This window comes from Nelumbo nucifera, chromosome 2 (genome assembly GCF_055504915.1).
Source record: "Nelumbo nucifera cultivar China Antique chromosome 2, China Antique-T2T, whole genome shotgun sequence".
Taxonomy (NCBI): Eukaryota; Viridiplantae; Streptophyta; class Magnoliopsida; order Proteales; family Nelumbonaceae; genus Nelumbo; species Nelumbo nucifera.
Window position 1 is genome coordinate 35,803,245 of NC_142650.1, and position 20,776 is coordinate 35,824,020.

Sequence of the window (20,776 nt, forward strand, 5' to 3'; positions counted from 1 at the left end):
CAAGAGGGCAAGACACCCTCCAGAAGCATATAGAATGGCCACAAAAACTTAATAGATGATTGATACTTCTCCACTGGTTCATAAAAGGGGCAATAGGAACCATCCATGAATGACTTCGAAACCCCCATCCACCTATTGAGCATCCATTTAGCTTTGCTTAGCACCATTTTTGCTTTTTGAAGGTTAATAATGAATGAAGTTTACCAAAAGAGAAGAAGCATGCAACCAGTGACAAGACAAAAGAAATCAACCCCTACAGCCAAGCACCCCCAAAAGTCCAAAAAAAAAAAAAAAAAAGACAAATAAAACAAAAACAAGAACTTGGGCATCTGCCAAAAACAAACCTGAGATTCACTCTCACAGCTTCACCCTCTAATTGGGTTAGAAAATGAACATTACGCCGTTGCCGGGGATCGAACCCGGGTCACCCGCGTGACAGGCGGGAATACTCACCACTATACTACAACGACTTTATGTCTTCCAGGGGCTTGGGAGAATCTTTTCAAGTAGAAATGTCCAAATGGCATTTCACATAAACACAATAAAACGTATCACATAAAATTCGTTTAGGTTGTTTTTGATTTGAAGAAAAAAAGTAGGATTCTTTCAAACTAAACATAACCTTAATCGAACCCTTGTATTCAAAAAATCTATCATACCAGAAAGATATGATACTTTTGACCAATCAAACCACCCCCATGAACTTTTAGGAATTAACTCCTGATTGATCACCCTCCCTTTGGGGCTGTAAGTTTATCTAATGTCATATTCGAACCCATTTGTATTTAGTATTCGCATTTGCTACGAAGTTTTATTATCTACTGAATAGTTCATTTTTTTTTTGTCTAATGGTTGGTTTGTTATTATACATATATCAACATCTAGATGCAACAAATACAATGGTTTTAGAAGCATAAAGTAAAACAGAACTTTTTGTTTTGGAAATAGATTTATGAATATTCAATGGTGTATATCCATATTTGCTGGAAATGAATGCATCAAGATGTCAACTAAGATTGTATTGGGTACTATTGTTGTTTCTTCGGTTGCATTTAAAGAAAAAATGGGCACGCAATATCCTAACATTCTATGAGCATTAGGAGTCAAAATTTGTTTGGTTTTTCACTCTTTCTAACTATGCAAGGCATCTCCTCTACCATTGAGGTTGCTTCTGTGGGTGCAGGTTACTCATAATCAACTAGCGCACTCCTCACCGTTGCAATCGGAAACCTCCCAACATCAACCAAATAAAATTCAACTTTGACCCTGAACATGCCCTATTAGGTTAATTGGGTTAAAAATTGAATCGAATAAATCAAAATTTTAAAAATAAAAATGAAACTGAATTATAGAAAAACCGAAATAACCAAAATCAGAATTTTTTATTCGGTTTTTACTTTAAATCGAATTTTAATAATATATACTCTATTATATATTATAACATTTAATATTATAATATATATATATATATATATATATTATGAAATCAAATTTCATTTTATTATATATAATAATAAAAATTTTGATTAATTTGATTAACCGAATTTCTAATTCTAAAAACCAAAACTGAAAATCAAATTAATCAAACCAATTTAACCAAAAACTGAAAAATCAAACCAAAAAAAACTAAAACCAAAATTTTTCATTTGATTTTTTTATTTTAACCGAATAATGCTCACCCCTATGCCCTAAGGTTGAGGATGGATCATGGCACAAACTTTTCTTTCAAAGATTTGTTGCTTCACTGTATTCGTAACACCCCTATGCCCTAAGGTTGAGGATGGATCATGGCACAAACTTTTCTTTCAAAGATTTGTTGCTTCACTGTATTCGTAACAATTCTTTTCATCTTTTCTTTTGTAACTTTGCTGCTATATGCTGGAGTATTTGGATAAGACGTAATAGACTGGTCTTTGAGAATTGCATGCAAGGAGGGCCCTACGTTTACTAGGGCTCATGCAGGATTCGATTTAGTTGCAGGCTCAGCTACAGACTCATCCGGTCCCAAAGCTTAGCGGTAGACGTAATAGTTTTGCTAGTGTTTGGTGTCTTGATTTTGGATTCCAGAGGAAATTTCAAAGCGGCGATGTTAAGATTGAATTAGGAGTCTCCGGGATTAGGAGACTCCGCTGAGTTAGGATCGAATTCGGAGTAGGAGTTTCCGTTCTATTCTAATCCTTATCTTGTAGATGGGTTTGAATTTGAGTTCCTGTAAACTTAGGAGATTCAATGGCTATATATATATATATATATATGAATCCTCAATGAATGAGAGAGACAAAAAAGGAGAAACTAGAAAAGCTCTGGTTTTTACATGGTATCAGAGCCACGAAACAGGAGCAAGAGGTCTGCGTTTCAAGACTTCTGAAGATCAGTGGCGGCAGCAACGATTGTTCGGCGCCGGCAAAGGACAAGCTTTGCACTCCAGATTCAGTTCGGCACTCTTCCTTCTTATTTGCTTCTTCTTCAAGCTCGAAAGCAAAGACAGGAACAAACGAGAGATTCCGACCGGCATTTTGAACGAGATTTTTCCGGAAGCGGGGTCGTCGACGCAGATATCTGACAGGGTGACCCAAATCAGGAGCTTGGGACTTCGAAATTCTTCATGGAAATTCCGGTGTTATGATTTGGGTCTGCTCTGAGAGCATTGAACTGGCCTTGCATCGGCAGCCGAGAATGTTGCAGTCTTCGAAGCTGCCACCGTAGACGGTCGACATGTCTGCTCCATTCCAAACCGCCACTGCTTGGTGCTTGATTGCTCCTACAGTGTTGCGAACCGTTATATTTACAGCGATGAACCCCTGTCCAACTACAGTTGCACGGAGAGGAGATAATCAAGTGCCAATGCTGTAGTCGCTTATTTGGGACGAGAGAAGATATTTTAGAGGGTTTACGCGCCAGATCCGAATCCGCCAACCCAGAAGACGCCATTGCTGCAGATACTTTAGAGTTTCTGAATTTGCCGACCCAGAAGACGCCATCTCTGTCTTGGAACGAACGTCCGGATCTTTAACGGGTTTCCGGCGAGTCGAAGTTCTGCGGCAGGTTTTAGGGAGATCCGGTTCTCTGTTTTTTTTGTGACGATTCTGCCGCCGATTGAGGGTTTTCAGACACGGTGGTCGATATGGCTGAAAACAAAGAAAAAGAACACGGTGGGCGTGGTGGATGGAAACAAGGAGCAAGGGCAGGAGGAAAAGGTCATGGCGACCAAGTTAAGGCCAATACAGCCAAAGTCTCTGCGCAAGGCAATGCGTCTCAAGGAGAATCAATCGATGCAGTCAAGACTGGGTTAAATGGACTAAATAGTGAGCAGTGGAACATGTTACTCAACCTTTTGAACACACAGAAAGATGGGAATCAACAACTAAGTGGTAAGCGAAAATTGTCAGAGTGGAGAATAGACACAGGGGTTTCTCATCATATGACAAGAAGCCTCGAGTCGATGAGAGACATAAAGAACGTCATTCCATGCTCTGTCGGGCTGCTAGATGGGAAAGCGACAATAGCAGAGAAAGAAGGCACAGTTGTGCTGGACGATCATCTGAAACTGACTAATGTTTTATATGTGCCTAGTTTGCATTGCAATCTAATTTCTGTGTCGCAATTGATTGAGGAGTTGAATTGTGTTGTTCAGTTCACTAATAAATTCTGTGTGATACAGGACCGAACTACGAGGATGTTGATTGGAGCGGGTGAGCAGCGAGAGGGACTCTATTATTTCTGGAGCATTGCATCCGCAAGAGCAATGAAGACTACAGAGAGTAAGACGTGTGATATTTGGCATCAAAGGTTAGGGCATCCCTCTCATAAAATTGTTAAGTTGCTGCCTTTTGTTAGTACTAAAAATAATAAGGATGATAGTATTAAGGGTTGTGATGTATGCTTTCGAGCTAAACAATGTCGAGAAGAGTTTGTTTCTAGTAATAATAAAGCATCCGATATTTTTGAGTTAATTCATTATGATTTATGGGGTCCTTATAGAACTGTAGCTTCTTGTGGTGCTCATTATTTCTTGACAATAGTAGATGATTTTTCTAGAGGTATTTGGACTTATCTTTTTATTGATAAGACAGAAGTGGGACAAGTTCTTTGAAATTTTTTTGCTATGGTTCAAAGGCAATTTAACAAACCTGTCAAAGTGGTTCGTACTGATAATGGGACTGAGTTTGTCTGCTTGGCTAGTTATTTTGCTCAGCATGGTATTATTCATCAAACCACTTGTGTCGGGACCTCTCAACAAAACGGGAGGGTTGAACACAAACACCACCACATACTCAATGTGGCCCGAGCATTGCGTTTTGAAGCTAGCATGCCTATTGATTTTTGGGGGGAATGTGTATTGACCGCATGTTATTTGATCAATCGGACACCGTCCATTCTGTTGAAGGGAAAGACTCCCTATGAAGTTTTATTTGGACAACCTCCTTCTTATGATAATGTGCGAGTTTTTGGTTGCTTGGCATATGTGCACAATCATGGACATGGAGGGGATAAATTTGTTAGTCGAAGCAGACGGTGTGTTTTTGTTGGGTATCCTTTTGGAAAGAAATGATGGAGTTTGTATGATTTAGAGTCTGGCATGTTCTTTGCATCAAGAGATGTTACCTTTTTAGAGGATGAATTCCCTTATGCACGCAAGGAGGATGAACAACCAAACAAAGCACAAGGCCAATTTCATTGTGGAATAGGTGGGACAGATGAGGTGTTGGTGCCATCCACTTATTTGCCAGGACAAGCAAATGGCGAGATGGAGACTAACCAACAAGGTGAACTCGCAGAAGAAAGAGTCAGTGTAGAAGAAGGAACCCACGTAGACCCAAATGCCAATACTAGTGAACCCATGCATTCTTTTGACGTCACCACAGAAAATGCAAGCGAAGACAGTCCTGACGTCAGGGGGTGGCAATGTTGAGCAACAACAACACTCTGATTCTCATTTGGGACGTGGGCATCGACAGAAACAGCAGTCCACAAGGTTAAAAGACTATGTGCTTCACACCACATAGCGCTTGAGTCCCTCTCTGCATCCCTTTGCAAGCTCACTCGGCCAATCACATCCTGTAGGTAGTCCTTATCCCATAGATAATTATGTGAATTGTAACAATTTTTCTTATCGACATCGTGCTTTCTTGGCAGCTATTATTACAGGAGTTGAACCTACTTCTTTTGCTGAGACCGTAAAGGATGAAAAATGGAGGGATGCAATGCAGAAAGAAATACAGGCACTTGAGAATAATCAGACATGGACCGTAGAGCCTTTGCCATCCGGAAAACGAGCCATAGGATGCAAATGGATATATTGAATCAAGTACAATGCTGATGGGACAGTGGAAAGATACAAAGCCCATCTTGTGATCTTTGGGAACAAGCAGGTTGAGGGAATTGATTATAATGAAACTTTTTCCCCAATTGCAAAAATGGTTACTGTCCGTACCTTTCTTGCAGTCGCAGTAGCTAGAAATTGAGAGCTTCATCAAATGGACGTACATAATGCATTCTTGCACGGTGACCTTCATGAGGAAGTCTACATGCGAATGCCTCCTGGTTTTCAGTCAGATTAACCAGGTATGGTGTGTTGGTTGCAAAAATCTCTGTATGGCTTGAAACAAGCGCCGAGATGTTGGTTTGCTAAATTAACCGCAGTTTTGAAGACATATGGGTTTCAGCAATCAGGTTCAGATTACTCCCTATTCACCTTTCGTCGAGATAGGGTACATGTGCTTGTCCTTGTGTATGTGGACGACATTATCGTGTTAGGTAATGATCATATGGCAATTCAAGCCTTCAAGAAATATTTGAGTGACTGCTTCCATATGAAAGACTTGGGACCATTGAAATATTTTTTGGGCATTGAAGTTGCCCGAAACTCAACAGGAATTTTTCTGTCTCAACGAAAGTATGCTCTAGATATTATCGCTGAAGTTGGATTACTTGGTGCAAAACCTGCTCCTTTTCCTATGGAGCAGAATCACAATTTGGCCTTGACAGATGAGCTTCTCTTATCTGATCCTGAGCGATACAGGCGCTTGGTGGGTAGGATTATTTATCTCTCAACAACTCGTCCTGAGTTGTCTTATTATGTGCACGTTCTATCCCAATTCATGCAGCAACCACAAGAAAGACATTAGGAGGTTGCATTGCGAGTGGTGCGCTACTTGAAAGGAAATCCTGGTCAAGGAATTCTCTTGCATTCAGATTGTGACTTGCAGTTATATGCATGGTGTGATTCAGACTGGGCGAGCTGTCCTTTGTCTTGACGTTCCGTGTCTAGGTGGTTTATTCTACTTGGGAAATCGCCGATTTCCTGGAAAACTAAAAAACAACACACTGTGGCTCGTTCTTCAACGGAAGCAGAGTATTGATCTATGGCCACGGCCACGTGTGAATTAAAATGGCTAAAGGGATTGTTATTGGCTCTTGGAGTGACGCATTCGAACCCAATGCGATTATTATGATAGTTAGGAAGCCTTGCATATTGCAGCAAACCTAGTGTTTCATGAGCGTACGAAACATATTGAAGTTGATTGCCATTTTGTTCGTGATGAGATTCAAAATGGTTGCATTTGTCCTGCTTATGTGTCGACTACCGTTCAGCTGGCTGACATCTTTACAAAGGCACTGGGTCGCAAAGAATTTGAGTATTTTCTCTGCAAGTTGGGCATTCACAATCTGCATGCTCCAACTTGGGGAGGGGTGTTAAGATTGAATTAGGAGTCTCCGGGATTAGGAGACTCCGCTGAGTTAGGATTGAATTCGAAGTAGGAATCTCCGTTCTCTTCTAATCCTTATCTTGTAGATAGGTTTGAGTTTGAGTTCCTGTAAGCTTAGGAGATTCAATGGCTGTATATATATATCTGAATCCTCAATGAATGAGAGAGACAAGAAAGGAGAAACCAGAAAAGCTCTGGCGAGAGTTGTTTTCCTTTGTCGCATCCATCTTATAAAATCTTGGGAGAATGACCAATCAGTCCAGGGTCAGAATTTGTAGGCTCAAAGTATGTCAGGGTAGGTGTTAGCTCAGAATTGATGACAATGAACTGGTCAGCGTTAGTGCATAGAGTGTGGGTTGTGGTCCTTTTGAATGTTTATAGCTCTACAGCGTAAATCAAAAATCTGCATTGGGCAAATCCATATTTCTCCATAAAATCTTTGGGTTTTCTTAACCTTAATACCAACAGTGATTGCCTTCAGATAATCAACCTTCTGAACTCTCAGTCCATAGCCAATTATAGTGTCTGCAGCTTTGTTTTAGAAGAAATCATTACTGAAATTTTAAACTATGTTGCTGTTTGGCAAGTCTTTTTAAAAAGATTTTCTGGGATCTTGTCTTTAAAGAAAAAAACGGTTTGACAAGTGGCTCAGTCTACCAAGTGTTTAGAAACAAGTTTAGAGGTTATTTATCACACAAAAATATCAAAAAACTTTATTTGAAACTCCCTGAAATTCGGTATTTTCAATCTTTGTGGGTATTTCTACACGTGTCTTCTGGTTTTACCAACATTAAGATACCAAACGGAAAAAAGCCAATTTTTAGTCTTCCAAGCTTACTGAAGATCACATGGAAAGACTTGCCAAACATCACCTTTTATTAGTTGATCGTATGTTAATAGATCTTCTAATGTCCCAAAGGTGAATGGGTCCATGCTATTCCAAGTTTTCTCGAGTTTGTTTTGTCTACACAGGTTTTTTGGTTGTATCCCTAGGAATTCTTAAGTTTTAATGGATTGATTTTCTTATTTTACTAAATAGAGGCTGTGTTGGAAGTCCTCAAGTTCAGTGACAAAGATATCACCATTCAAGTGGATCGTTGAGAGTATCATTAAAGGCATTCTAACCTTGACTGAAAACAGGCAGAAGAATCTAAGGGTCTGTTTGGTTTATAGTCAAAATCGGAATGGTCTATTCGCATAACCTGTTTGACTTAAACAGGAATGAAAATAAAGATTGGAATCATCAGGAATGAGATTTCATTCCCAAGGGATGGGTAGGAAATAATCATTCCCTCAAATGGAGGAGTGCCATTCCAACAGGAATGAGAATAAGATTCTGATTCCGCCCAACCAAACAGTTGGAATCGGAATAGCCCATTCCGATTCCGATTTCAGATCCTTATTCTTGTGAACCAAACGGAGCCTACGTTCATCCACATTTTTTGCAAAGTAAACTTTGTGGCTGATAGGCTTGTCAGATGGTCTAGTCGAATTAAGAAGTTGATGTTCAATTAGCTATTGAAAGAGATAGGCTCTTAGATCTGTAGGGCTAAAAAGTTGGCTATACCCATTTCAACTGTTATGCACTTCCAATGAGATATTGAGAACCTAACAGGTAATACAGGTTCTCAGGGTTCAGTTAACCAAACTATGGGCATATCTTTTCGGTTTTTGAAAAGTGCCAAACCACAGTCGGTTAACACCTCTTCAAGGCCAATCGAACAGAGCATCTCTTCAACCAACCATAGAAGACGGTCCAGAAAACTCCCCTTGGCTATATGATTAAGGACATAAGCACCACCAGCCATCCAAGTCATCTCTACAATTGTAGAGCACTAGCATCTATCGTCTATCACAGCCATATTCAATCTAATGACAAAGGATGGATAGTCATTGAGGGGATAAAATACTTGAAAACCAGAATTCACTGCAAGAAAATAGCAGATATGAACGGCAGAACAGGAGTAGGTTTGGACCATGGTTTTGAAAACCAGACTGGACCGGACAGTTGGACCGGTTGACCTAGGAACCGGTCAGGTAACCGGTTCTGTTTCACCCTGAAATCGCTTTTTGGCCAAAAACTGCTGATTTGGTCAGTGACCCACTGACCCAGGCAGTCAAACCGTCGACCCAGACAACGGTTTTTAATAATTTTTTTATTTTATTTATTTTTAATTTTTTTTATCTTTTAAGTCAGAATGGTCTGTCTGTTCGAACCAGATGGTCAGACCGTTTGACCCAGGAACCAGTCCCCAAAACGGTTTCATGTCCAGTCCGGTTTTTAAAACCTTGGTTTGGAAAGTCTTCACCTCTTGGGCTACTTCACTTATCAAAAAGGATCCCTCTCATGGTACCATTCAGATTTCAGATTTATCAAATGCCACCTAAGTTTGGGAACAAATGGAACTCATACTTCTAAAGAAAACACTAATGAAAATTAATCATATATTGAACAACATAAACATTTGATCAATTTCTATGTGCATTAGCACCATGGTTCTTAGAAGAGTGAAGCAATAAAATCCAGACTCAATGTACTTTTGTTGTCTGTCTTATTAAGTTATTGTTTTTTGGTTTAGCAACCATTAGATCAAATAAAACATAGAAGCATTAAAGTTCCATGCAGAAGACCAACTGCCAGCAGTTAAAAAGCTAAATCTGCTGTGAGATCAAAGAGGACCTGGGAAAGTTCTGTTCTCCCTCTGCTCATTCCATCTCTCAATCTGCAGCCATGTAAAAGAGAAAACCAATCAACCAGAAATACCTGACACTAACAGAAGCAGAACATTTCTCTTCATTTTTTAACAGAGATCTGCGATCCACCAAGGGAAGAAGTTAAAAAAAGTTGGATGGATCCTTAAGTTTCTAAAAAAATGTAATTAGCAAGGAGAACAAAACAAAGGAACTGGATGAGAACATGAACGACCAGTAAATAATCTAGAGATTTATTGGTGGATCCTGCTCAAAAGATACGCACTTATAATTCTGATGATTTGCACTACATCTTCAGTCACCCCATATATATAAGCAACCATTCAAAGCATTCTCTGGAACACTACATTAATGTTTTCTTATTGTTATTTCTGTAGCTACAGTAGTCCGAACCAGGAGAAGAGAAGAAGAAGAAGAAGAAGAAGAAGAAGATGAAGAGAACAGTCGAACCAGGTAGGTTAAACCCTATCAGTCGACCCTTAATATGGATTAGCCTCTAATTAGTGGTATAAAGACTAAACTGCCCCCACTTAAGTATGGGACAGGAAGTCTCTATTAAGACTGCCACATAAGCACATAACTTAACAGAAATAAATTGACTAATCTACTCTTATTCGGCTAGCTCTAACACTCCCCCTCAAGCTGGAGAATATATGTCATATAATCCCAGCTTGTTACATATATAGTTCACTCTCCCTAAGCTTAAGCCTTTTGTAAACAAATCTGCCCACTGATCACCTAAGCCCACATGTTCTGTGCTTATCTCTACAGTAAGGACCTTCTCCCTCACAAAGTGGCAATCAATCTCTATGTGCTTTGTTCTCTCATGAAAAACAGGGTTGGATGAGATGTGGAGTGCAGCTTGATTGTCACAGTACAATTTCATAGGTCTATCCATGGAGAACCCGATTTTTTGTAGGAGATTCCTCAGCCATACTAATTCACATGTAGTGTGTGTCATGACTCTATATTCGGCTTCAACACTACTCCTTGCCACAACCGTTTGCTTCTTACTCCTCCATGTCACAAGATTTCTTCCAAGAAATGTGTAGTAAACCTGTAGTAGATCTTTTATCAGACATAGAGCCTGGAGCTCCCTTCAAGTACCTTACAATTCTAAGAACTGCATCCCAGTGAGGTATCCGAGGGTTCTACATAAATTGGCTCACCACACTGGCTGCAAAGGAGCTGTCTGGTCTCGCGATAGTCAAATAGTTCAGCTTCCCCACTAGCCGTCTATACCTTCCAGGATCATCAAATATTTCCCCTGTGTCACTGCTCAACTTAGCATTTGGTTCCATGGGAGTTTCAGCCGGTTTTGCACCTAACAATGTTGTTTCATCCAGCAGATCAATAACTTATTTTCTTTGACACAGGTTTACACCTTGTCTTGATCTAGCAACTTCTATACCCAAGAAATACTTCAATGTTCCAAGGTTTTTTGTTTGAAAGTGATTTTGCAAAAAGACCTTTAGTTTATTGTTCCCCAATTTTTCACTACCAGTTATGACAATATCATCCACATAGACCACTAATAAAATCTTTCCGGCTTTTGAATCATAGTTGAACACTGAGTGGTCAACTTGGCATTGTTTCATTCCAAAATTCTTCACCACTTCACTAAACTTCCCAAACCAAGCTCTGATACCATTTGTTATATGCCTTAGGAGAACTCACCCCTAAAAGCTAGCTGTCAGAGGGAGGGAACCCAAGCACATAAATACCCCACAACAGCATCCCATTCTACCGATGTGGGATACCTCACATTAGCATCCCATACTACCAACATGGGACAAATGGATCGTAACATCCCACCATGCTTCACTAGTCCATCTAGTCCCGACCAAACACTGCAATACCGACGTCACCACCTACGCCGCACGATTGCAACTGGGAGGCATAGTGTAGGCTCTGTTACCATTTTATTTCTGTAGCTATAGTAGTCCGAACCAAGAGAAGAGAAGAAGAAGAAGAAGAAGAAGAAGAAGAAGAAGAAGAAGAAGATGATGATGATGAAGAGAACAGTCGAACCAAGTAGGTTAAACCCTATCAGTCAACCCTTAATATGGATTAGCCTCTAATTAGTGGTATAAAGACTAAACTGCCCCCACTTAAGTATGGGATAGGAAATCTCTATTCGGCTAGCTCTAACACTTATTATTCTTCAACCATTGGAGTGTGTAGTTGTGTGTGAATAAATAGATTGTGTTTTGAAAGGTGTACACCTCCAGGTGAGGTGCCCCCAAAACACCTTGAGGCATATGCCACTTCATACACCTTTTGCATGAGGTGTGCTAGAGGTTTACATCTCACGCACACCTCATACAAAAAAAAAGGAAAGAAGAAAAAAATGAAAGAAAGGGAAGGGAAAGAAAAATAAAAAACGAAATACAAGAAAAATGATAAAAGAAAGAACATCTTCATTAAAAAAAATGAGATCCTCCCTTCCGCTTCTTCCTCCTCCCCCACCTCTTAAGGAGGCTTATGCCTCTAAAGTTTTACCAACTTAGTTTGATACAGTTGCCCATATGAATGCTGTAACAAGTGCCCAGATGAGGATAATCAGCCCTTTTCGTTTCACCTAAACCATAGTTTTTTTAATTTAAAAAGTTTTCTCACAGAAAGAATTTTTCATGCTTTTGTGGAAAACTATCTCAAAATACTTTTTAAGTTAAACTGACTAGGGCTGCAACTTGGGTGGGCTGGACTTGATGTCAATCCAGGCCCAAGCCTGGCCTGAGGTCAACCCCAAATCTGCCCAACCTAGTCCCAGGTTAAATTAAAATTTGATACACTGGGGTTGGGCTCAGCCCCAGGTCATGCATGGGGTTGGTCAGTAAGGCTTTTTTTTTTTTAATTTCTTAAGGGCTACACAATGAGGGTAGCCCATCTCCCAACCCAGGTGCAGGCGGGATTAGATCCCACGTCTCTGCTACGACCAGCAGGAGACCCTTACCAATCAGTTGGTTGGCACCTTACAGTTGGTCAGTTAGGCTTATGTAGGCCCATTAGGCCCAATGTATTAAAATGGCCCTAAACCAATTCATCAACAAACAACATACACCACGGAACCTCCTCCTGAACATGCTTAATTAATTCATCCATGACTAGTGCAAAATAATAAGGGCTAAATGTAGATCTTTCATGAAGTTCCATTGTATTTGGGAATTTTGATGTCTCTCTCCTACATATTTTAGCACACCATTGCACCATTAAACACATAATTACTAATGCACTCCTTTCTTCTAAACGTTAATGAGTACCATGTTGTATCACTTGTAGAAAAGAATCTTATATAATTAATGAAAAATTTAGTAGGATGGATAAAGGATTGAATGTACATCCTGTATGCATATTTAAACACTAGCAGACAACTTAACCACTCTGGCTAAACAGCAATTACTAGCAACTCCTCATTCATATACACGAGTTGCAGCCTGAAATTCAACTAAACTATTAGTAAAGAAGTTTGACTCCCTTCACCTATTGTTCCCCACCACAAAGTCAAGTTTTATTTGGATGGGTGAAGCAACATCCTTTTCACAGTTACAATTTTCTGCACACTGCATTGTGCATCACTGCATCCTTTCTTTTATAAGTTTTGGTGCTTCCAACCACCATTTTCTAGATGCCCATTGTATCACTTACTCTTCATTTTTTTCTCCTTTTTATGATAAATGACAGAAAAATAAGAAAAATCCAAGATAATGAGTCTTATTTACAACAAGACATTTATTCTGTTTTCAATCTAATGATGTCCATATACAGATGGCAACATTCACACAGATAAAAGGGCATCCCAGTGCACAAGGCTCCCACCAATGGAGGGACAGACTGTTTTAAATATTTAGAAATGTTAAACTGGCTGTTTTAGATCTGACTGTTTTAAATATTTACCCCAGTGCACAACAGCACGAGGATCAAAACAAGACATTTATTCTGTTTTAGTATATTTTGTTAAACTGCCTATTTTAAATATTTTAGAAATGTTAATACTATAGAATATACCTAGAAGGGTTGACGCAATATCCTGTGTACGTATCATGTCCAACACCAGTATGATAGGCATGTATAGGTATCCAGGTATCATAGTTTTAGATCAAGAACAGTATGAGATTTAACCTATGGACCCTTTGAGACTAAAGACCTCTTATCCTGAATTTATTTTATAAAAGGTAGGTAGACATCTGCATCTAAATAAAAACTAAACAACAAACTGATACAAAAAGAAAAAAATCAAGTTGGCTAACTAAACATACAACTTACCCATTCACCTGGGCAGAGGGAACGGTAATATCTAGCAAACTTATCACATTCACCAGACTCCTCACCTTTTGCTTGCAAACACCTGTGTTTGATATCAAAATTTGAGCTTATTAATTATTTCCAGGGCAACCACTTGGGAAAATAAATAGATAAATAAAGACCCTTGAAATGCATGATGAGCAGTGATACACACACACCCCAATGCCTCAACCATGAAAAACCAACCTGTGAAATTCAATGTAGCGAGTGAAACAGTGTCGGGTTTGATTTGCAGTAGGGAAACGAAAATCAGCTGGTGCTGTTTTCAACTCAATCTGAGAGAGAAATCCACAAGATAGTATCAAAATAGAAAAGAAACAACATAAACTTCTAACATCTATACCAAGAAAAACAAATGATAGTTTGTGGACCATGAAACAGAGTATTTGACACAGTTTACATGTTCTTTCATCTTTTGTAGCAACCTTTAATGAAGAAAAACTAAATAGGCATGCACGTTCATCACAAGAAGAGGTTTTCCAGAGCCAAATTGATCTGACAAAGCAACAAAACAATATTAATATATTATTGTAGGCCACTGTTCTGTTTTTCTGTTTCTTTTATCCTTCTCTGTGCTTTCTCTTTTCCTTATCAACCCAACCAAAGTTCTTAATATGCAAGTAGTACACATGAATTGGCATGATACAGTAATTGTTTACTCAAAACAAAGTTTTGTACCAGTTGATTACTCAAACTGGGACTACCAAAATGCTGGTCCCAGATATCCAGAGTTGTGGGAATGGAAACTGGACACTGACCCAACCCCCAGCAATTTTTTGCACAAGGTGTCCATTCTCAAAATCAAACTTGCATTCTCATGCATGATACCCTAGTTTTATCATTGTAACATGCATCACAATGATGATACCTCTTTATTTACATTTCGGGTTTTTGAATGAACACTGTAAATTGATAGGATGAGGAATAGGCACTCCATCATAAATTGGACAAGAAAATGTAACAGACAATTACATTCTTTTGTGATTTAAATGCTATGTGGGGGATGCTAGCACTTCTAATATTTATAACATTGGAATAACATTTTGTTTATGACCATTCTATCATTACTTATATAGTTGGGACTTGGGACAAGGCTTAGAAGATGATGATGACAACTCTTATCAATAGTATCCAAATTCATATTTAAGTTATAGTTTTGAGGTCAATGATTAGATAAAAAACAAATAACAAATATACAACGGAAAATTTATTATACATTTCTCAAGGGATGCACATTTTATAACAAATACCTTTACTATCACCAGACCATGTGTCATATGGGTCTCTTCTAGTAATAAATAAAAGATGCAAACTATGAAATTACATGTATTCTTGGATGAATGCACTTGTTTTGAAATTTCTTTTTAATGCAAGTACAACTACATGCTCCTTTCTAACAGTGAGACTTAAGTAAGACCCTCTTTTTATCGGTAATGTTTCAAAAAAAAATACTCATTTATGTAAAAAAAATATTGTATATACAAAGGGTTGTGCCAAGCGTCCCACATTGTGAAGCTCAACAGTAACTTAAGTCTCTAATTACTTTTCCTTTAATTTTTCATTTAAATTCTTTTCTTTCTAATATCCAATTCATAACCCTCCCTTTTTCTAGTTCCCATTTGATCGTGAGTGGTTAAACACTCTCTCTAATTACTTTTCCTTTAATTTTTTAACTTCTTTTGCTTTCTAGTATCCAATTTCTAGACCCTACTCCTCATTCAAACCAATTTATGGATATATTCTTGTTGACTGTAAAACCTTAACCCTCCTTTTTATTCTAGTTCCCATTTGATCAACCCCCTTTATAATTAAATAACCACCCTTTAGAAACCAGAACCTCTACCATCAATAAATCTAGCTGACAAATCCAATTAAATCCATGTTAACCAGAATTAACCCTGTCAATTTTAACTTGTTATTAAGAACTCACATCATGCAGAAATATTCTAGTTGGGTTGTGCCACACCAGATTTAGTTTTCAGTAGGTATACTAATCCTAAAATTCCAACCCCACCTTGATATTATCGGATTTGTAATATGTCCCAACAAACATATTTTGAATGATTATACAATGTGTAGCATTCCATTCTATTAGTCCAGCAAACATGAACAGCCCCAAATTTGTAAGAATCTAACCCAACCCTTTTGATTATAAATCTCTGAAATTTCTACCGTGCTAAAAGTTTATCACCCTACTCACTTCCCAACGATAAAAAATTTTTCAACTTTCTTCATGCGATCCACTCAATGCAAACAATAAAATAGAACACTCTAAAAAGATACACACACGTCTAAAAATATTATCTCGCATTAGAAGATCTCTCATCAACTTACATCAAAATTGTAAGCATCCTGATCAGTTTTGCAAAACCAAAAAAAATGAATTTTTTATTGAAAAGAGAAATCAAACAAACACACAAATAGTCAAACAGACAAATAGAGATAAAAGGAATTGATTAGAAAACGAAACTCTAAACTTATCATTTTTATCAGATAAATAGTGTCTTGAAATACGAAACCATGACAAAGTGATTGCAAAGCATTCCAGAGAGAAAGCCCGTGAAATTTTCAAAAGAAACGGTTCAACCGATGGGATTTCATTCCCTCGATTAAACACACATACAGATGGCCGAGAAGATTCTATGTTTGATCTTACCTCGTCCGCCATCTGCAGATCCAGTTGACCGATACGAAGAGCTTCAAGAAGAGCGAGGAAGAAGAGAGAGAGAGAGACCCAATTTGAATATTAGCCAAAGAGCGTTGAACGCAATTCATTGGTCACTCGTACGAGTTTTTGGCACGTACAAAAGCCGTAGGCTTCAAGGAATTGAAGTAACAGCCAATTGTATTGGCATGGCATCTGGTTTCTCTTTAATGGGCAAATTTTTTAAACTATCCCTAAGTTTTAATAAATTGAGTTATTCACCTCTACTGTTTGGAAACTTAAAATACTCTAAGTTTTCGCTCACTATTCTATCCGTCATTTTCTTTAATTTTTCAAAATAAAATATTGAATAAAAGATTTTTTATATCTTCCCAATCTAATAAAAAATATAGAGATTTTCAAAACAAACCCATTCAAAGTATAAGACGAGTTCAAATTGGCTAATTAAAAAAGGAGGAGTTCGAGTGGATTCAAACGTACCCATGTCAACCACCAAATAAGATCAGATCTAAGGATAAAATTTTTCTGTACAAAGAGGGACAAAGCTGACGAAGAAGAAATAAGAGGAAGGAAATAAAAAACGAGCTTCTCTTCCATGGCCAACATTGAAGAGATTTCTGCCTCTTTCTCTCTCTCCTGCCTCCGCTCTCCTCTATTCCACTGTCCACCAGCAACTAGGGAAAAGTACGGAGACATACAATTCAGAATTCTGAATTCCAGCCCCCCCCCCCCCTCTACAACTAGCCCTGTCCCCCCTATAACCACATCCTGCCCGTGAATTTGGCATCAATTCATGGTTATGATGCATTCCCCCTGTACTTTGGGCTTAGTAAATTCTGAGCTGGGCTGATTTGTACTTCTCCCTAGTTTCTAAATTGACGAATGCTAGCAAGATGCATCTTCCTAATCTCTTTAGCATATTTTCGATCATATTGGTTTTGGAATCAGACCTGTTAGTTGGAAATTAAAGAAAGGAAGGGTCAGATCCTGACAGATTTGGTGGAAGGGGACGAGGGAGAGGGGGTAGTGGGATGGTTTGCCCTTGAGGAGGTGTTGGCTCACCCGGCCATCGGTAGCTTTCTCACCCATAGACTATAGTGGGTGGAATTTGACTTTAAACTCCTACTGAAGGACAAATTTCATGGCTAATGATTTATGTCATTTAAACTAATCAATACACTCAAAGTAGCTTCATTGTCGCAAATATGGGTAACTAATGGTAAGTTCTCACTCAGAAAGATAGTATACTTTATGAATATTACAACAAAGGCAAGCTATTGGATAAGATCAGCTCTACTGTCATCACTTATCAGCTACAAGATCAAAGGCTTCACTAAATGCCAATTTTACATGTAGCTTATTCAAAAGACAACGAAGGTGAATGCGCTGTCTGATTCATTAGTCCATGTTGCTAGCAGCAACAGAAACACTACTCTTAAAAATAAGGAAGATGAAGTCAAAAGGGGAGAGGTTATGTTGTCTGTAGGGCTACCAACTGGTGGTGGCTCCCTTCCGTCTAAGCTCCTTGGCAGCTATGATTGAAATTGTGTCTCCTATTTCTTCTTTGATCACTGTAGAAATGCTATGATTGTATTGCCTACTAGTATGGTTCAGAATTCTAGCTGAAGTGCATAGACTCACTTATTACTTCTTCATCTTGCCTTGTCCACTAGGAATCAAGCTTGTATTTGAGGCCGGCGAGGCAGAGTGGGTGGGGGGTGAGAGACAAAAGTGAATAGTCGACTCGGGAATGGCAAAGAACTACTGTTCCGATGGACTCACAGGGGACGTTCTGCTTTGCGTTCGCGACAACTGTCGGCATTGCCTATCTTCGGTAACATCCAGCAGCAGGGAATGTGTCGGTGTCGATTTGTAGAAATCTATAACTGGGTTCTTGCCTAAGTGCTAGTTTGACAGCTTCGCTTCTATAGGTTCTAGTTGTCCGTATGTTTCATTTGGTAGAAATACGATCCATACGAGAGAACCAATAACTATCAAATACGTTTAGTTTCATTTTGAAAATTTGAAGAATAAGTGATGAAAAAATTGACCACAAATGGGTAATATTGGATTTTACAATTTTTTTTTGCGTCACTTGGTGTTACATATGCACGGATTGTGACATAACATTAGTGGACGCTAACACAAGGATAGAGCTAGTCAATTGTCAAAAAAGTTAAAAGTGCAAATAGTAGGAGTATAGTTAGTCAATTTGCTAAACTATAAGGATAGTTTAAGAAATTTGTCCTATTATTTTTTTGGGTTAAATACTTAAGGCTGCATTTGTTTGCGGTGTAAATACAAAACTACACCTATGGAGTCTAAGAATGGCGAGATCTACCGGTGTAAAAAGCAAACTGGCTTTTACACCCATTTACACTCATATGTGTTTGGATAATTAATGTAAAAGTAACATTGCCCTTTTGCTCATGTTTGGAGAATACCCATCAATGTAAATCTCCATCCCTCTTTTCACAAACCACTCAGTACAAAGCTTGAAGGTTGTTGGCGAGATGGCATGAGGTTTAGAGGCCCCATCTGTGCAACCCGTGTGGCAAAGGGGACTACTATTTGCTCGTGTTCTGTTGGGAGTGTTGTACCTACATTTTGGGTATAAGGAAGGGAATTATGCAAGCTAGGTTCTCATCTCCCTTCTAACTGATGATGAAGAAATGGTTTGACAATCAATCCTTTTCAGCCCAAGAGAAATATCAGCCCTATGCAAGCACCTAGCTCCACAAGACAAATATCAACCCCCTTCGCCGGTGCCGCTGCTCAACAACATTTTGATTTTTATATCTAATCATTTATCTTTTTTATTGTCTATGTATTTGGGTCAGCTTGCTTTCTCATGGCAAAGTTGAGAAAAAAGTTTATAAGGTCTCCCTAAAAAGACCCAAAACCGAAACCCCCAATCATAGTCTGATAGTCTCTATGTGCTTAAGGAATACCGCTCAACTCAAAATCCGCAAAAGGCCTTGAAGACGACATTGTTCCCTCCCATAAAAAAGCCTCCAAATCTCCTCCTAAACCAAAGCCTTGATGTAGAACCTTGAGTCCATTAGTATGTGAGCAGTATTACGTTTGACTGGCACCTTATAGATATGGTTTCGGATGGCCGGATGGAGAAGCAGTGGCACCGGCGAAGAGACACCATCACGGGATTGAGACGAAGCAGGACGAAGAGGGAGAAGAGATCTAGAGACGTTACAAGCGGGAATATTTTTACTTCGATGGAAAAACAAAGAGATTTTACATCGATTTTTTCAATGTATTTTTTACATCAATTATCTATGTAAAAGTCTTTCAAATGACGTTTTACACCATTTTCATTGGTGTTTTACATCCCATCCAAACAGTTGTAAAACTGGACCGGAGTATAATATTACACCAGTCCGGCATTTACATCGCTTACAAACGCAGCATGTATTCTTATGGTGTAAGCAAATGGAATTTACCATAAAGATATTATTTAAATTATCCCTGACATTTTTAATAACCGTTAAGAACCCGTATCAGAAATTTATCCTAAATACTAAAACATCCCCTCTTATTTCGAATTGGACTAAGACCTCCCTTCTCATATGATGTCATCAGACCAAAACCTCGCCTAACAATAAGATTGGTTTAAATGTGACATTAAACGAGGTTAAAATCTTTCAAAAACCCAGTTTTGCCTATTGAATGTATTTGTGACTCTAGCTTACCATATATTATTCCACAAATTAGGTGTAAATAAAATGATGAGAATTTGCTGTGAAAAATGAATAAGAGATGGTATTCGAAGGGCTTTACCATGGGAAGAACAACCGGCTTGTTGTTCTCATTGTCCTCAATCATCTAACGACAACAAGGTGGTTACTGGTTACCATGTGAAGAAAGGATAGTTGCATGTCGGCCAAGCAAAGATCCTGAATCTTAAGCGCGCCAGTTTTTACAGGGTTTCTTGAATCTAGTTTTAATTTTTCTCTTTTCTTTATTTGCAAGAATCATAAGGAGTGAAAGAAAAATTAAAACTAAAAATGAAACAAAGTTCTTTGTATTTAATTGCTTAGTAAAATAGGTACCGTTACAATTTCTATTTTTATAGTGTTTATTATCCTAAATTCAAGAAATTAATCCAAATATTTATCAACAGGCAACAACGATCAGGATTTGAACTTCATCAATTATGAACCAATAAAATAGAGTATTGAATAAAGCAAAAAAAACTAAAATGCAGATACTCTGTTAGTTTGAATGAACAATGGAACTGCATTTCTTTACTTGTCTACACTTGGACTCCATGAAAACATAACTCGAACCCTTAAGGACAACACGCAAGGGACTTTGTACAGGTAGCCAGATGCTTACCCTTGGAAGGTTTTAATATGTACATGTTTAT

General features: G+C 38.5%; 2 protein-coding genes and 1 non-coding gene across 7 annotated transcripts; 1 reads left to right on the plus strand and 2 right to left on the minus strand.

The window, feature by feature from the left end:
• Positions 1–398: 398 nt before the first annotated feature.
• Positions 399–470, minus strand: TRNAD-GUC (transfer RNA aspartic acid (anticodon GUC)). Its single transcript has one exon. It is a non-coding gene; the product is annotated as a tRNA-Asp (tRNA).
• Positions 471–3,124: 2,654 nt separating this feature from the next.
• Positions 3,125–6,711, plus strand: LOC148802099 (uncharacterized). Its single transcript, XM_088897822.1, has 8 exons — positions 3,125–3,789; positions 3,982–4,040; positions 4,572–4,766; positions 5,137–5,249; positions 5,667–5,757; positions 5,857–6,029; positions 6,232–6,355; positions 6,482–6,711. Exons 1-8 carry the CDS (start codon positions 3,125–3,127, stop codon positions 6,709–6,711), a joined length of 1,650 nt encoding a protein of 549 aa, XP_088753948.1.
• Positions 6,712–9,123: 2,412 nt separating this feature from the next.
• Positions 9,124–17,004, minus strand: LOC104612340 (cytochrome c oxidase subunit 6b-2). 5 transcript variants are annotated; one of them, XM_010279727.3, is made up of 5 exons: positions 16,384–16,590; positions 14,153–14,222; positions 13,914–14,002; positions 13,689–13,770; positions 9,124–9,433 (listed from the first exon to the last, which is right to left on the minus strand). In XM_010279727.3, exons 1-5 carry the CDS (start codon positions 16,500–16,502, stop codon positions 9,380–9,382), a joined length of 414 nt encoding a protein of 137 aa, XP_010278029.1. In that variant the 5' UTR covers positions 16,503–16,590; the 3' UTR covers positions 9,124–9,379. The 5 variants fall into 5 exon arrangements, with proteins under 5 accessions (XP_010278029.1, XP_088753265.1, XP_088753264.1 ...); XM_088897139.1 differs by lacking the exon at positions 16,384–16,590 and adding an exon at positions 16,198–16,226; XM_088897138.1 differs by lacking the exons at positions 14,153–14,222; positions 16,384–16,590 and adding an exon at positions 16,873–17,004.
• Positions 17,005–20,776: the final 3,772 nt, after the last annotated feature.